This window comes from Caloenas nicobarica, chromosome 2 (assembly GCF_036013445.1).
Source record: "Caloenas nicobarica isolate bCalNic1 chromosome 2, bCalNic1.hap1, whole genome shotgun sequence".
NCBI lineage: Eukaryota > Metazoa > Chordata > Aves > Columbiformes > Columbidae > Caloenas > Caloenas nicobarica.
Genome location: NC_088246.1, coordinates 22234633 through 22252763, shown reverse-complemented (window position 1 = coordinate 22252763; position 18131 = coordinate 22234633). Strand labels below are relative to the sequence as shown.

Sequence of the window (18131 nt, the reverse complement as noted above, 5' to 3'; positions counted from 1 at the left end):
GAGTTGAGTTGCAAGTTAATGTGATACTCAAAGTAAAACTGAGGAGCCCTTGCTGTGCTCCCACAACCAGTCATATCTTCATGTGTCAGACCAAGGTTTCCTAAGCCGGCATCTGCTGAAAAACATGATGCTGTCTGCTGCTGGCTTTGTCAGGAGCTTCCTTGAGACTCGTTTATCAACTCCATTGACACCTCGATAAATGTAGGCAATAGCAGTTTTTTCCCAAATTGCCTTTTTGCCTGGTTGCAATGGTACATATCTAACCAAGAGAAAACTGAAGGCCCCTGGGCAGGTAGGAGTTGGGGACAGATTACCAGTGTTCAAACAATTCAAGAAACCTACATGCTGTAGGTATGTATGTGTGCATAATGGAAGAAGGGTGTTGGGTTTTTTTTTGCATGCTGGTAATCTTGTATCTATCCTATAGTTTATATTTTATATAAAATAAAATATATATACTGTATATATTATATATATGCATAATATATATAGAAAGGGGTATAATCCAGTCACTCTCTCTTAATGTTTTTTTATGATGACTTACTTATAAGTATATTATGTGCAGGGAGACTGTGATAAAACATGTTTCTGTTGACCTTGTGTGAGCTGATATTTTTTTAATGCATTTACAGATATGTTTAAGAAAATAGTTTAAATCTATGGAGATGTTTTTTGCCTTCGAATGTCAACAAAATATTCATGTTTTAGACTTTCACAGTAGATATTTCAAATGCAAAGAACTTGGGCAACATGCTAGCTGTATAACATGTCATTGTTTTGTTTATTTTTATTTTATAAAATAAAATCTGCCTGTTTATGTTACAGTGAAAGCTGAGAAGAAAACAGTGCAGTTCAGTGATGAAGTTCAAGTAGAAACAATAGAACCTGAGCCTGAACCAGTTTACATTGATGAAGTAAGCATGATAAAAGTACTGATTTTCAACTGCTGGTACATTTAAATATGTGATGTTTAAACCTTTCATTCTGTACTTCAAAACCAATTTTAAATATCAGGAGAACATAATCAGAAGAGAATGGGAAGGAAAACTTGATTTAATTTACCAAAAAAAAAATCTTCAGTATTCTAATTTGTTCATGTGCCTTGAAGTAGGAGCTTTGTGTGGAATGACACATTTGCTTTCAAGTTTTGCTTTAAGTACTTCAGCATACCTCAGAGATATGACAGCGTTCAAGATGGGTATATTTATTTCCAGTATAATCACTACTGTCTTCCCCCAGTCTGGAAGATCTCTTTCCTTTTCTGAAAACTCTGAGCTTTTTGTTGCTCTGTAAGTAGTATTTAGTAAGATTTGCACAATCTCACGGCAGTGGTTCTGCAAGGTTCCCAAGAACTCTCAAGCCAGGATGTTTTTCCCCTGCCTTTCCCTCCCCACCTCTGTCCCACCCAGGGGCTTAGAATTGTTCTCTTTAGAATTTTTCCCTTTCTTTCTTGTGACCTTCCATTTCTTTCTCAACTAGGGTTCTGTCTTTGTTTTTTGAAATTAAAAATCAGTTACTGCCTTTCTAAAGGCCTATTTATCTCCTGCCTCAAATACTCTTCCAAGATGTATGAATTTGTAATCTGCTGAAAGAGCTTATCTCAGGCCTGCCTTGGTGCCTTCCAGCTTTTGTCTTCTGTGATTCCACATCAGTTTATGTTTGAGCGTCTTGTTTTGTTTTTAAAATTGCTATAGTATAATTTTTAAGGAAATAGTTCATTTGGCTTCTTCCTGCCTTTCCTGGGGTTGAGGAGGGAAAAACATGGTTTTAGTTTCGACTTTGATACAACCTAGTATAACTCTGGCCTGTTAAAGACTGTTTATTTGATAGCACTCAGCTAAAAAGTGATTTTTTTTTTTTCTTTTTTAAGTCATTTATGTGTGATGTTGATGTTTGGTTAAGCAATATTGTTAACTCCAAGACATACTTTTCAAAGAGTTTATGCCTGTTAATTTTCTACGCTTTGGTACTTTTATAAATGGGTTGTACTTAAACTGGTTAACGATGACTTATTTTGAAGTCAGCCATGCAACCCCTCCAAACATAATCTTAAAAAGCCCCTTTCGTATGTATTAGTAATGACATTGCTCATGTGCTGATAGGCCTCATACACTTAGGGTAGTTTTTCAGTGAATTTAGCTTTAAGAACCCATTTATTTTTAAAGTACTCTCAATATATTCTGTCAAAACATTTCCACAAGTCCCACTAGGTGGTAGTATTGCATATGTAATAACTAGAATGGAAAATAGAAACTGCTCAAAAATACTGTTTAGAAGGATTTTTAGGAAAAAAGGGGTATTCTGCGCATTCCACTTGTTACTACTAATAATTTTTATCATTTAGCTTTTCTTTTGTTCAAGCATCTTCATTCCTATGAAGTAACATGTATGATTTCTATTTTCTTAAAGTTAGTCTAGATTATTTCCAAGTCCCAAAAGATCCAAATGGCTGTTTTAAATAACTGCTTTAATTTACTGTCCTGAAAGTGTTAATTTGACTCCCCACATATGGCCTAGTTACACAATCTGTGTTTTAGGATAAAATGGACCAACTCTTGCAGATGTTACAAAGTGCAGATCCGTCTGATGACCAGCCAGACCTCCCAGAACTGCTTCATCTTGAGGGTAAGAAAATCTCGTGGGTTTTTTGGTGTTATTTTCCTCTCCTGTAATTACCTATATCCAAACAAATTGAAACTAAGCTGCAACTGCTTGAGCTTCGTGTGCACACCACAAGCACGCCTGAGGAAAGTGCCCGAGCCATCTCACTTCCTGCTTCCCACATCTAAGAGACCAAAGTGCAAACTTTTAACTTAAAACAAGCCCACTCCTCTCTCAAGGAAACATATTCTGTAGTCTTTTATTTTTAAAGGCCCAGGAATACTTAATTCAATCGTATTCATCCATTTTTTTTTCCTTCATAGAGTAGCACAGCATGAATTGCAAAAGGAGTGTAAGGAGAGGAAGCAGTAATACTGCTGAGGCTTAGCATAGACCTGTGGGTGTCCCACATGCTTTTCACTTGCATGCGTATTTCTATAGGACTTTCATATTAACAAATACCTTATACAGTGCTACAAATTAGACTAGTTCTTTAGCTGAAAATTATTCAAACTGCCTCTTCAAAGAGGCATTATAAACCATTCTATCTGGGTTGATAGATGCAGCAAAATTTTCGGAAGGGAACTTTAGAGAAGGAAGTAAAGAAACTTACGCATTATGAGACAGAACATTGGCTTAACCTGATGATTCAGATAGTACCAGACTTTAAGAAAATGGCAGATTCCAGATCTATCTAGAAGTTAATAATGAAAAAGTGCATAAGCTTGTAAGCTTTTGGCTGTCTCACATCTTTCTATGTCCATCTGGTTCATCATACCTATAAATGAATCCTTTTTTAGTAACTGCGCATCCATGACATGTCTGCATGTAGTCTAGTTCTACTAAAGCTAAAGAGGGGTGAAAAGAAATGTGAATGGTTTTAGTCTTTCAAGTACCAAATATAGTTATAGATGCTGTTGTCCAAGAAGCAGATCGCCTATATCTGGTGCAGGACAGAGGCAAATAAATTAAAGGTATGCTTGTCAACTAACCCCCAGACATGGCTTACCTTAGGGTCTCCTTTCAGAATGCATTATGAGATCCTTAGAACAATGCTGAATTTTATATTAAGCCATGGGACTTCTCCTAGAATCTGAAAGCTGTAGTGTAGACAGATGATCGCTCCCCAGCTACCTACAAGAGCGCTTGCCAAACATATGGCTGTGTATAGTTCCACAATGCCGTATTCAAGACTGTACTTGCTCTACACTTAGGTAGGCCTTGGGTAGCTACTGGTTTTGGCATGGATTCTGGGAATTTGGTTATAGCCATATGTTGCATCTTGGGTTTCTACTAGTGGTGGCAGGTGCTGGTAAACATTTGGCAAAAACCCGCTTCATTTTCTTCTGCAAGCCAGATTTGCAGTTGCCTTCAAGGAACACATCAGTGCTGCCCTTTAACCCATCATGGCCCAGGGGCTTTCAGGATGTTCTGCATCTCTAATTTGGGAAAACTAGAAGTGAAGACAGTGTTCCAGAGCTGCTTATAATGCGTTTAGGTCATCTTTGATGCCTGAATCTTTTTTTCTCATCTCCCAGTTTAAATGTTGAGTGGCTCTTGGGATTAAACACATCTCTTGATTAGTAAATAGTTCATTGCTTGGATAAGTGGGCACATTTTGCATTCAGGAGCAGGGTTAAATTGTAATTTCTCCTTTCAGCTTCCTTGACTGTTTATTTCACATTTGACAAACTCTGCCTTTCTGTTAGTTGTGTTTGCTTGGCAGATACATGAACTCCGTGCCCTTGTGCTGACAGTTGGTGGGGAATGTGTTTTTGTTTATTTTAAAGCTTTTCCATTCTACTTCTGATAAGTTTTTGCATTAGTTTTTGCATGTTAGGGATTTGAAAAAGCCCTTTTCCCCCAGTTAGGGTTCCAGTGAGACAGCAGTGTGCTGTTAGGTGTCTTTCTGCAGATGATTTAAATCATTGCAAGCTGTTTTCACTTCATTGTTTTCTTCGTTTGTCTTTTTGTAGTAGTGTTAGTTGAGCACATGATCTAGGTTGCAGTGGCAAATTTTCTTCCTTGAAGAAGAGATCACCTTTCAGATTTACCTGAATTTTTTACACAAAATAGTTTCAGCTTTACACTGCCTGGATGTTAAATATGTTTTGTTTCACTCTATTTTTATTTTCTTTTTAAAATATGCTTTTTAAACTCTACCTCTGCTGAAAACTTCATCTGGATCACATTCTGAAATTGTTCATGACACTACCACTGTTACTGTAACTTTTGGGGGATACAGATTATAGTAATGATTAAAAAAATTTGGACTAGCATCTACACATCTCTATCTGATATATTTTTTTTAAAGCTGCTTTCTGACTTGAAGTATGGAACTCTTTATTACTCTGATATATTCTGATATCTTTTTATTCTAGCCATGTGCCACCAGATGGGACCTCTCATAGATGAAAAGTTGGAAGATATAGACAGGTAAAAAAAGACAAATGTTTTGACTCATATTAAGATTCATTCTTAGAATACCAGTGTTGTTACTTACTGATATCTTAATCATTTCTGTGAATACCAGCAAAGAAAATAGGTGTATTTATTAGTAGCTTCTCATCTGGGAGGAGGTCTGAAGGGTCTTTTCACTAGCTACATAATGTTTTATAGTGTTGTACCATTGACATTCTGGCACTTGTCAGGCATTGCTTCACAAACAGTAAGAATATGTTGCTTATCACACCTCGTGAAAGTTTATCTGTATTGTCTGCTCTGTACTGAAGTTACCTAAATTGTAGAATAAGCTGTAAAATATATTTTCTAGGAAGCATTCAGAACTTTCAGACCTCAATGTTAAAGCAATGGAGGCTCTTTCCTTATATAACAAATTGATGAATGAAGACCCTATGTATTCCATGTATGCAAAACTACAAAACCAACAGTATTACATGCAGTCATCTGGGGTTTCTGGCTCTCAGGTATGTATGGAACCATTAATAACCATTGATGTTATCAAGTACATACTGAACTGTGGTTGATTTCTTTAAAGTTATTAGGAATAAGCAGTTTTTCACATGAGAACTTTTTTACAAAACTTGCTCAAATATTTTTTTACAGTATACTTCTCTACGTTACTAAAATAAATATATACTGATATATATAGTGTGGTGGAGCATGTTGATTGCAAGTAATAATTTATTTCTTATTTCTGCCCTTTAGTTCCCACCCTTCTTTCTCCCTGAGTTGGAAACATCTTTTTATGGCCTTTGTTACCTTAGTGCTAAGTTAAAATCATCTTGCTCCCTCGGAGATAATCTCAAATGAAAAAGCAGGCTTTACTCTCAACCCAGTATTTAAAAATAAAAACAAAACCCATTTTTCAGCTGCAAGCCTTGGATATTCTCCTTTTGCAAGTTCTAACATTTTTAGTTCTTTTTTGTTTAAGTCTTTTTGATCAAGGAAAAAACCCAATCTGTTCTTGGAGGTGCAGATAAAATTAAAAATAAAAGCTACCGGGGCTTTGCATAGTGGGTAAAAAAGTAAAGAACCAAAGGAACACTGTTCCTGTTTTAAGATTACGCCCTCCCCAATCTCCTCTTTTAGCTTCGTTTTTTTGAAATATCAGTGGAGAGCATTTAGCATTTAAGTTACTGAAGTTAAAAATTATAATTCTTTCATGGCAGCATTTCCATGTAATTGACTTACAGATAAGTAGATCTTTTGGCTTATTCATATACTATGGAATTTTTAAAGGGTCTTTTAAACATTAAAATGTTTAATCCCAAAGCCTAATGCACACTTGCTGTATAGTTTTCCTGTTCATAGGAATATGTAATATTTCAAACTGTTTTTTCAATAATTTACTCGCTTTTCGAGTGAGTAAACAAAAATTCAAGCCAACTTATTAATACCTATTCAGTATTATATAAATATTGAAGCAGATTTAGTTCTTTAGCTTCCTACAAATATGTACTTTCTTTACTGTCTTTTAAAGAAAAGGATGTATATTTGTGCAGTGTCATTAAGAGGAACATTGTCTTCCGTTCATATGCGATAAGCAATCATGCTGTGACCCTATCAAATAGTTTTAATATTTTATAAATGGGCATGTTTCTGGGGATTCTTCAAGGCAAAAACAGGATTTGAGGGTGAAGATGAGCCAGTATAAAGTTCTGAAAAGTTAAGAGGTCTTGTGTCTTTGCCTTCTAACAGTCTTTTGCAATATTGATATATCTTCTATGAATATGTCAGCTGAGATTCATAGATCCTGAGACGGAAGAGCTGTATATCGTAAACCTACATGAACTCAATTGTGCATGAGACCTGATAATTTCTTCTAGTAATTTGTGTTAAGCCAAATAATTAATGATTTAACAAAAGCATAGGCTTTAGAAATTTAGCCTTTATTTAGAATACAGGTGACACGTCTACTAGCAGTCTTTTTCTCTAGGTAGTTGTAAAATATTACCATATTTTCAATTAAAATTTTCTTAAGACCACTTTTTCCCTTCTGTCCAGCTCAAAAAAATTTACAATGGTAGTCACAACAGCTACATGAAATTACAGGTTAACTAACAACATGAAAATAATACATTATTGGCTTTCCGTTTTAATGATTTTACTTAGTGGAAGTTATCTGGGCATCAAAAAGTATTCTGCATTGGGCTGCTATTTGTTACGTGGTTTAAATCCTTCAGTACTTTCTTTCAAAAGTAGAAGCTCTTAATTAGCATGAGTGATAGTCATTAAAATTTGTGAATGCAAGTTTTCCAGTGAACTCTTTGACCTTTTTAGTACTGGAGCCTGAGATTAGAAATGTAAACAGCGTCCTTTGAAAATCTGGCAATTTGTTCATACTGCAACACTTAATAGAAGACAATCAGTTTTTTTTCTATTAAAACATCTGTAATAAAAGGTTTGAGAGGCTGTCTTTAAGTTCTAAAGTCAGGTATTAAATACCAAATTTTCTTCTATTTTATTTTTAATATTGTTTGATTTATCTTCCTAGGTTTATCCGGGACAACCTCAAAGCAACGCATATTTGGTGGCAGGGAGTGCACAGATGGGCCCTATTCAAGGCTACAACCTTCCTCCAGAGCAGCTCCCTTCTCTCAGCCAAGGCACCGTGACTCCATCTGCCAGCTCAGTACTGCCTGCTCAGCCTGCACAGACATCTTACACAAAGTAATTTTAAATATTTCCCTATTCAAGTTTAAATCAATCTAAATACGAAGGACTACAGATAATATTTAAAGGAGATTCTTTTCTGCGTTCGTTTGGTTGGGGGTTTTTTAATAATTTTCTCTAATTTTTAATTTTATAGACAAGAAATATAATTTTTACATATATATTTATTTTATATAAAATAAAAACCAGAGAAAAATATATAGACATGAGTGGTTTATTTTTTTTAAGTTAACTTTTAATGTACATTTAATGACAAAAATTATCTGCTGCCGTGGCTGGCTTTGTTAAATTTATGAGGTAGTCTATATTGTATTGTTCTTTTCTCAAATATCTTGCTGTGAAAGCATACCAAGAATTCTGCTCATTTTGGGAAAGAAGTGAATGGGCTGTGAATACTTACTACAGCGTATACAGCTTTCCCACATAGAGGAGCTGCAAGTGGTTTTCTATTTTGGGTAGATGCCCAAAGATGTGAAGTTTTGGCTAAGCTACCTAAATTGTGAAAAAGTTTTGAATTGACCTTAGGACAAGATCAGGTGTGGTTTGGTTTTGTTTGTTTTGAGGTTTATGTGGGTTGGTTTGTTTGTTTGGTTTTGGTGGGGTTTTGTTGGGGTTTTTTGTTTACTCTCTGGGTAATTTTATTTTCTGAAGTTGGGAAAGACATCCATCTTGAATTATTAAAGTATTTATTAGTCTGTTCCTAAATGTTACTTATTTGGGGTAGTAAAACTTATACTGCTCAAGAGAGTTTCTGCATACTTCACCTGACTTGTTTTGCTATTTCAAACGGTTGGTTTTTGTTTTGTTTTTTCCATGAGCAGAATGGAAGATAGACAAGATTCCATGTTGCACATTAAAATAAAACAAAGTATAGATTTGCAGTCTAGTTTTAAATCCATGGGAGTTGTGTTAGGTGTGTTTAAATCTGAGGAATGTGTTTGAGTTTTAATTGAAATATTCATTGGCTACAGTTTTAAATATGCAAGGTGTCCAGAGTTAGATTTTTATGTGTATTTATAGAACAGCAAAGCAAGAAAGTGTTGCTGTTCTGGTAACTTGTTTAGTAATGCAACTTTTTTTTTTTCTTTTTTTTCAGTGCAATGGTTGGCTCTGTTGCTGGAAATACTTACTCTAACCAGGCTCCAGTGTATAGTCCACCACCCGCTACTGTTGATGTTGCTGCTTATCAGAATGCTGGAACTAATATGTCCCAGGTGCCAAACTATAACTTAGCGTCCCCAGCTCTGCCGCAGACAGTGGGCAGTCAGCAGCCACCTCCACAGCAACCACAGCCCGCGCCACCTCAACAGCCACAGCATAGTTACTCACAGAAGGCTCTGCTATAGGATCCAGGACTTCTGATTGCTAATCTTCTCTAACCTCTGCTAAAGGCAGTTGGCAATTCTATGAGTTTCTTCCTTTAATCTCTTAAACTTCGTTTATCCTCAGCTTAATAAGAATCTATCTTGGTGAACAAGTTCAATTTGCACTGACTTTTTAGGATTTTTTTTTTTTAAATTTTGCAGAGGAACGGATATATTTAGGACATTTACTTCCTTTTAAAATGCCTAAAAATTGGTACAAGATTATTTATGTCTGGTAAAATTGGCTAGTCTGTGAAAACCCAACACTTGCAAACTGTTGTGGCATATATGTTATGTACATATAGTGTGTGATTGCAATAGTGGCCATTTCGTATAGCTATGGTGATCATGTGAATATATTTAACACAATGTTTAAAAATAATTTACTATTTTATTTTAATCATGAACTGACAACCATGTCTCATAGTTTTGTCTAGTTTTACGACAGATGCGATATCTCTTTCCAATGCAGGAAAAGCAGTAATTCTGCATATCATGGTTACACTTACAAGCTAAGGTCTACATATGAATTTACAAACTTACCTGAGTCTAGGTCTTGTTGCTTCTTGGATTGAACACAAGTGTATCGTGACTATTAGATGGCTTATCTACCAAAGTAAACTAGTTAACTAGTAAGTGATTTGGGGGGATAACAGCAAATTATGATTCTGCTTCAGATATAATTAATAACTTAAAACTACTATTCAGAGGCTGCTAAACATATCATGGGACCATGCAACAGGATCTTTCATTTTATCATGAGAAGCATGTAATTTATTTTTTCCAAGTTGTTTATTACAATGAGAACCAGAACTGTATTCTGTGTATGTTGGTAGAGATTACACCAAAGACAGAGGAATTGAGTTGGAGGAGAAATGATGGAGTTTTAAACTGGAACACACAGCACGAATAACACTACTTTATTCAAGTCTTCTTAATTAGAACATGGAGAATTACGGACATTTAAATCACTTTGCTGAACAAACCTTCAGGGCTTTATTTTATCTCTTGTGGCCTTGCTTAGCAATTTGTTCTATTTACTGTTCTTACACAAACACTTCTGCCTTAAACATCTGTTTCAATTTCCAGTCATACCATTTGATTTTATTAGCCCTTCTATAGTGTGAATAGTTTGAGGCATCTTATTTTCATTCACTTTCAGGTTACTTTGAATTCTCCTGCAGCAACGTGCATTAGCCTTTTTTAAACGCTGGCATTTCTCAGTAATTAGCCAGGTGGCTCTTGAAGGCATGATGTTTTTTTTTTTTCTACAGCTGAGGTGCTGCAAAATGGACATGGTAGTGGAAGGCAGCATTTTGGATAGGCCTGAACAGTTTCTTGTACAGAGACTGTTATTTTGCATTTGTATTCCATCTATTAGTGCATCCTGTTTTCTTCTTCTCTTTTCCAGCGACTCTAATTCCAATTAGAGCAATACTAGATGGCTTCAACACCAGATCTGTGTTTTCAGTCTTGTTGTTGTATATGTCAGAAATGGTTCACTTTTGTGTACTATATTTTTGTGTGATGCTTCTGGAATTAAATGTTGTAGTTGTACGTTCTACTATAAGCTGACCTCAGTTATCCCATAGGCTCCTGCGTCTGTTCACAGTTGCCTAACATGCCTTTGTTTCACTATTTTAATAGATACTGGTATTTTGCCTGTTAATGCTTTCGGATTACTATTGTGCATAACTTCTAACTGGGGTGGTTACAAGACATGCCCATAGCTGATGTTTTTCCAGTTGGATGCTCTAGCCAGATGGCTGTTTTGATACTAGTATTTTTGCTTATTTTTTTTCTCCAGAACGCTTAGGCACCCTCACAAACCATCATTAATTCAGTACTTGGTGTCATCACAAAAGTCTGTGGAATTTGGAAGGAGATACTAAAAAAAAAAATAAAATCAATCTATTGAAAATTATCTATGACACAATATATTGGAAGAGGTGATTTTCTTTAGAAGGTTCATGCAGTATCATTTAGATAGTGTTCTCTGTATGCTTTAGGTACCTTATTCCATAATCAGAGAAACAATGTGTATAGAAGTGTATAATTTCTACATAAAAGTGAAAATAACTTTTTACTCCATAGTTCTTAGGCCCTGATTCAATGAGAAGCTTGAAGCATCAAAAATAGGACAACTGACATTGATTATTTGTATCCTTAGGTTTTCATATGTTGTGTCACATGTTCCCTAATAAGGGCCTATGGAAACTCTGTACAGAAATGGCTCAGCAAAAATACTTTTTGGTACTAATTTATTGTTTTTAAAATTTTTGGTCTTTTTTTCCTCAACATACAGAAATGCTTGTTCCTGATTTCTCCTTTGAACAGTGAAAACTTATGTATATTTCAAGTTTTCTTGCTTTCCATCTTACTTACTTTGGGCATGTATCCATCTTTAAGAAAATGGAAATCACCTTTCATTTGTGTTCAAGATGACTAAAAAATACTTTCTAAAATGCAATATGACTATAAATTCAGTATAAGAAAAATTGTGGAAAAAAAATTGTTTTCCCTCATACCTTTACTAGAGTCACCACTTCATGGTATCTCCTGTAACAAATTGTGAATTTTACTTGACTTAGAATCAGTTTTTATTGTCCGCAGTTGGTGCAGCAGATCACTAGATTTTTAGATTTGGAGTCTTAGTGTTTCTGTTGCATTTTCAATTTCAGATGCGTTTTTCAGATTAGATTGAATTTGGAGCTGTATTGCTTCCTGTTGATTTTTCTCATCACAGAAGATTATTTTGTCTTCTTGCTTGGTTATGTCCCATATGCTGGATACTTTAAAGTGATGCCGCCTCCTACCTTGCTGGGTGCTGCCATTGCACCAGTTTCTTCAGCCATCCTCTCGTATACTCGCTGCTAATGTAGCAAGTCCTTTTCAGTTCACCTTCTCTCCACTGGAGATGCTGTTGCTGGGGCTTCTCTGCCATGATTTATTCCGAGATTCCTTCTTTATTCATCATTCTGACCAAGTTCACAAATGTTCTGTCTTACTACGGTATTGAACACTGAAATGAGGGTGCAAGGGGGAAGAACGTATACAGCTACTGTATGGAAAAGCTTTTTAGCAAATAAATAAAATGTCAGAAAGTTAATCTATTTGAAAGTTAAGAATCCATGGAAATTATGTGTTAATCATGTTCCAGAGAAGACCTAATTTTTGAATGTCTTGTTTCTTTACATGTAAATTGTCAATGAAAGGCTAAAATGCCTTCACAGTATTTTGTATGAGCCTTTGTTACTTAACCCTTTCATTAAGGAATACAAAAATGTTAATTAACTTCAGAAAGGATATTTTAGTGGCTTGGTTATCGTGAACTGGAGCAAACTCTGGAAAGTGCCTTCTGTGCATTTCATTTCTATAAACAAAGCTTGTTTACCCATGTGTATCATCTCAATTTATGTGGGCATAAGATGTCAAGATTCACTGTAAGCATCCCAGGAAAAATCCTGAGGCAGCATGTTAACGTTTGCTACGTGGATGTTGTGGTGGGATGTCCCAGAGTGCGCACTTGCGGGAACAGCTGCAGCATATTTACCCACCCTGTTCAGTGACTGGTACCCACGTAGATGTGTATTTAATGTCCCTGGCCAAAGTACGTACAGACAGCAGTAACACAACAATAAAAAGGAACAAAATATGAGAATTACTGCATGCTTCTCAGCAGGTGTGGAGCAGCATATTGCCCTCATGGTACAGTTACTTTTTTGGGGGCGGGCAGGGAAGGGCAGGGGTGGGCACTGAAATGAATTTGAGTCACCAGAACTTCAGAAAATTCAGCCAGCAACCAAAATGCTTAGATGTAACAAAGGAGATGGATTTGCTTTTAATGGCATGTACATCTTTTGCTGATCAAATCTAGGCTGCTATTTTAGTTCTCTCTTTTCATCTAGATGGCAGGAACATCAGATCTACACTGGAGAACTGCTTAATACCTCATTCTCCAATTTGCTTTAGTATTTTCTCTAATATCACCTTATTTTTTCACTCATATTTCAAAGATACGTGTGCAGTCTTTACATATAAAGGTCTTACCTTATTCCCTGTCTGCTGGGTTTCGCAGAACCAATGAAGATCTCTACAGCAGCTACCATGGCACTTTGCATTACTAACTGCAGCTTCCTTTGGAGAAGATGTGTGTATCTGTTTTGAAGAACAAGGGAGCATAATATTTCCAGTTAAAAATTAGGAGGAGGGTTGGGTTTTTTTTTTTAAAGAAAAAGGTAAAGTAAAAGTTACAAAAACCTCCATTGCTAACCGCGGGCAGAATCATTTTTTACTCTGTTATTCAATCTTAGTAAAGCCAACCAACTCCGCACGACAGATACTCCTCTTTCATTTTCAGCTGCATTGAAAAATATTAACCTTTATGTGTATACTGTCCAACACCATAGTAAAACACAGGAAGACCTTGACATTTGAACATTTTGCTTCAATATGTAAAAAACACTATGTATGTTTTTGAAGCCTTGTTTCTTAAATTAGAGTGTTTGTGAATAAAAACATTCCATTTGTTACTATGTAAAATTGCAAATCTGAAGTTCACTTTTCATGCTGCTACCTTGGCAAAAAGGTGGTAGGATTTTCTGTTCTTCTATCCCTGCATGTCCTTCTGGAAATCCAAATAATTTTGTCTTTGTCATGAAAAAGAAAAGAAGCCTGCGGCAGTCTGCTTTGGTTTGAATAAAGTGTACACAGTAGCCAAGTGCATTTTTGGTTTTGTTTTGATTCTCCCTTTGATGTTGGCATATGTATATATTTAGATATACTGCACTGTTGTACAAGAATTGTTTTAGTAAATAACACTATTTGTAAAAACTGTTAACTGTTTTTGGTATGAATGCAAAATATTAAAGTTGGAGTATTTAGTTCAATACGTTGCAAAGTCAATTTCTAAATTTCATGGAAGAGTAATCAGAAAAGGACTCCCTTGGCCAGAAGGACCTGGAGACGCAACAGGCACGGTCCGATAGACGTACTTAGCTCAAGTTTTCTGATTTCAGGCAGGCTGAAGGTGGGCTTTTTTGTTCTGGCTTTTTATTTTGGTGTGGTGTGTTTTTTGTTGCCTTTTTTTTTATAAGATGCTTACACATAGATTATATTATTTTATTATTTTTACTTTTGAAGTTTTTTTATCTGTCATTAGCTTCCTTCAACTAAATCCAAGTCATACATTACACATCTTGTTTCAAGTATGCTGTATGTCTTTTTTTTTTTTTTTTTAAGAATTACAGCATGACTATTTTAAAGGGGTGGTAAAGAACAAATGAAAACAACTGTATCTGTACTGTCTAATGTATGTAAATACTACTGGCAGCTTGACAGTTAATTTACAGGGTTGCTTGACAGTTAATTTACAGGTTTATTTGACAGTTAATTCCATTTCTGATGACTAATGCAAAGTAGCCCTAAGACTTCTTTGTTTTCAACTATGTGAAATGAGTTGAAGATCAGGCTAAAACCTGGTTCATGAATCTACATTATGGCTTAAAATGGTGGCACAGCTGCAACTTGATAGTCTAGACAGATGTACGCTCTGTTCTTAAAACAACGTTAAACTTCATGGGTTTCTTGCTGAAGCCAATGCAATTACCTGGGATCACTGTGGGACTTTGGGAGCAATGGGCAGCAAATGATCAGTTTTGGCTGTTCTTAGAGTCTCTTCCTAAAAATGTGAGCTAAACACCTGATGGGCTGTGGCTCACTTCAGTACAGTAACTTCTGTGTTTCAAGAGAGAATATAGATTTAGCGGATAGCATTGAAAGTCCTACACATTATGTAGAAATGAAACACAATGTCTCTGGTTTGGAACAGGGACGGGGAACTGATACTAAGTTTGCTTTACTACCTTTCTCTTTTGGACAGTAAACATGTTTTTGTTGAGAGGCCTATGATGAAAATACAGTTTGAGAGTTTGCTCTGTAGTATTCAAGGCTTCTTGTAAAATCTGCTGCCATATGCCTGGGCGACAGGCAAAATAAGCATCAGTTGTATGTGTGTTTAAGGGGATCAAACCAACGATCTTCATTTAAACCTTTAATGAACCGATTCATATGTAATCTCTCTTCATAGCAGTCACTTCATATCGCATTATGGAGCTGGGCACCTTCATGCATTGTCTTACCACTGTAGTTAGTTTTCAAAATCTTATGCTCCTCTGTTGCAGGATAAAAACTTTTATCTCACAATATTTGTAAATGTTAATTATCTGGATTATTCTAAGTCAAGGCTGTTTTGGTTGATACTGATCGTGACCTGTGTTTAAAGCAAGAAATAAGCCATTGTGAGAGAATTTGGGGAGAAACTTCTACTGATTAAGGCTAATTTGCACTTAAAAATTCGAAACAATGTTGGGAGTATATAAGGGCAACATGCAATAATACAGAAAATTATATGGAGGGGTGGGGAAAGGCAAATATGTATTTCCAGTTGTAGATTGAGAGCATCTTTAGAGTACAGCCTCTCGAGTTGATATAAAATATAAGGAATGTAGTGATTGTAGCACCTTATATTTTGCTTTGACTTTGCTTAGCCTTGTTAAAGATGAATTTTGAGTCTTTGTGCATGCACCTTTGATTTCTAAAATCAAATGTTTGTGTCCCATGCTCCTGAGATTAGTGACATCCACCACCTTAGCAGTTGTACTTTGGACCGTCTTCGTTGAGGTGCTGAATCCAGCAGGAACACGGTGTGCGGCTGATAAAGCCTGCGGCCAGTGCGACGCCGCTCACTCGCAGAAACTCATCATGGGTCACCGTCTCTATTTACCACTTTCTGCCTATAGGAAGCACACGTATGAAGAAGTGGAACCCTTCAATGTACCCACTTAATTTTATACAGTATATTCTATAGTGGTTTTTCTAAGCTTGATTTACTAACAAGCAAACAAATCTCCGAAAATCACACTGGAATCTATTTCTAGCCAGCTGTGACGGCTCCCCCCTTTTGACTCATGCATCATCAGGTACTTGTGGATTATATAGACGTGTTTACTTTTGCAAAACATGTGTCAGACTGTCCCAGTTTACTGTGCTTCACAAAGGAGTGTGAACATTTAGATCCCTTGGTTTTAATGTCTTTTAGACTTGTGAAAATTTCCCCAAATTCCTCTTTGTTCCCCTGGTGACATACACCTGTAGCTGATGCTGAATTGTGGCAGAGTTCATTTAGGCAAACAGTGCAACAAAAAACATGTGGCCTGAGAAATACGGGTAATATGACAGTATACATAAAAATACGGTGTTGTACGTAAGAACAAAAGGAAGTCTGAGCTCAGTTAAGGACAGAGAAGTCACAGTTCCCTGGGACTGTGTGAGAACACAGGGTCAGTACCAACCACCTTGCTGAAACCTGCTGTTGAAACCTTCAAATAGGTGTTTTTCAGAGAAACCAGAGGTGTTATCTGAAAGGCTCATGTTAGGAGTGTGTTTGTCCAAAGGGCAATTTTTCCTCCTGGTACGGTGAGAAAAAGCAAATAATGAATAATTTTTTTTTTTGCTTTAACAGAGTCCAAAATCCCACTTCATAACAAATTTCTTGCAGCTTTCCTGGAATCGTGATTTACATTATCTGATTATGTGGATGACACTCAAGTAGAATTCAGCATTAGTAATTTTTAAAACTCTTCCTGCTCACTTAACTGTAAAGTAGATAATTTTAATTTAGTAATTTATCTTAGTAAGCTTGTTCTCTCTCAAAACAGAGCTTTCTACTTTTGAGCACTTCTTATCTTCCGGATAATCAAGGCTTCTTGTAAGTGTGAGCTGTTCCTTCCAAGGTTTCAGAGTCCCACTAATCTCTTCAGGGAGTAGTTACCTGCTTTGGTTGCTCAAACCAGTCCCTAATTTTGCCTTTTCCAAGAATGAGACTCCCTTGAATTTGTCTGCCCATCAGGCTCAAATTAACACCAGATTCTTTGCTCAGGTTTCTTTATTCAGGACAGATAGTAGGTGGCAGCAATTAATTGCATATCTGTAAATAGCACTGAGCTCAGCAGCATTCAGTGAGATCCTGTAGTTCAGCAGAAACGATGCAAACAATCCAAATCCCAGGTCTCCTGTATATATACATATCTATATTTTCAATCAGTTCCAATATACTATATGTTTTTCCTAATGGTTACCTGCTCCTTTCATAACCTTTCTCATACTTGATCCTTATAGTAAGCACACCCACAAATACTAGTGGCTAATAAATAATAAATTTAATTCATTTTATATATACATATATATTGCTATATTTGGACATTTCCACTTTGCAGATTGTCCTTCCACAATAACACAGGTGTCTTGTTGAACCTTTAAGTTGTTTTGTGAAATGGAAGTCCTTTAATTTCTGAAGTACTATCTCCCTCATCCCTGGTTCAGTCACACAACTGCTATAATTGGGCTTTGTACAGGGTGTTTCAAAAAGATGGACCCAATTTCAAAGAGTGATTTCAAATTTTTCAAATCTCATTTTGAAACACTCCGTATTTTTCAAGTCTCTGTAATGCCCCTTTGGCCTACAATGTATTCTTCACATAGCACCTTGCCTTTAACTTTGGATCATCGTTTTATGATTCACTTTATTTTTTATTCATCAGTGGTGTAGTTTCACAAGGGAATTGGCCAGATTTCAACCCAGGAAAAGAGCACCTCTGTTCTGGGGGATGGAAGTTTAGTTCCAAATAGTTTAGTGATACAAGCTGATAGTTGCATCCTATTTGCTATTTTTATTCATTACAGGATTCAGAAAGGCAGTTACTGATGTGTGGCAAGTCCATCATAAACTTTTATGAGTGGTTCATCACACATTGTGTGTTGCTTTTAGGAATTTGATTATGCTCATACAATCCCAGAGATGACTCCAGCTTTCATTCCAACTAGACCATGCACTTAAAAGCTTTTGCAGACCTTTTTTTTTTTTTTTTTGGTTTCTGCAGAGATATTGTACATTCTTTGAACTCTAGTTTGTCACTAAGGACTTCATGGGATGGATGGAAGGATGGATGGATGGATGGAGGAGGAATGCAG

At 36.1% G+C, this 18131-nt stretch overlaps 1 protein-coding gene across 3 annotated transcripts in view; it reads left to right on the top strand.

Moving 5' to 3' along the window:
- Positions 1-12813, top strand: part of STAM (signal transducing adaptor molecule) — a 33901-nt gene extending 21088 nt beyond the window's left edge. For all 3 annotated transcript variants that reach the window (XM_065629679.1, XM_065629681.1, XM_065629680.1), the window contains exons 9-14: positions 826-914; positions 2538-2625; positions 4983-5037; positions 5375-5528; positions 7559-7734; positions 8834-12813. In XM_065629679.1, the coding sequence (XP_065485751.1) occupies positions 826-914; positions 2538-2625; positions 4983-5037; positions 5375-5528; positions 7559-7734; positions 8834-9083 (812 nt within the window). In that variant the 3' untranslated portion in view covers positions 9084-12813. The remainder of the gene's footprint in view (positions 1-825; positions 915-2537; positions 2626-4982; positions 5038-5374; positions 5529-7558; positions 7735-8833) is intronic.
- The last annotated feature ends 5318 nt before the right edge of the window (positions 12814-18131 follow it).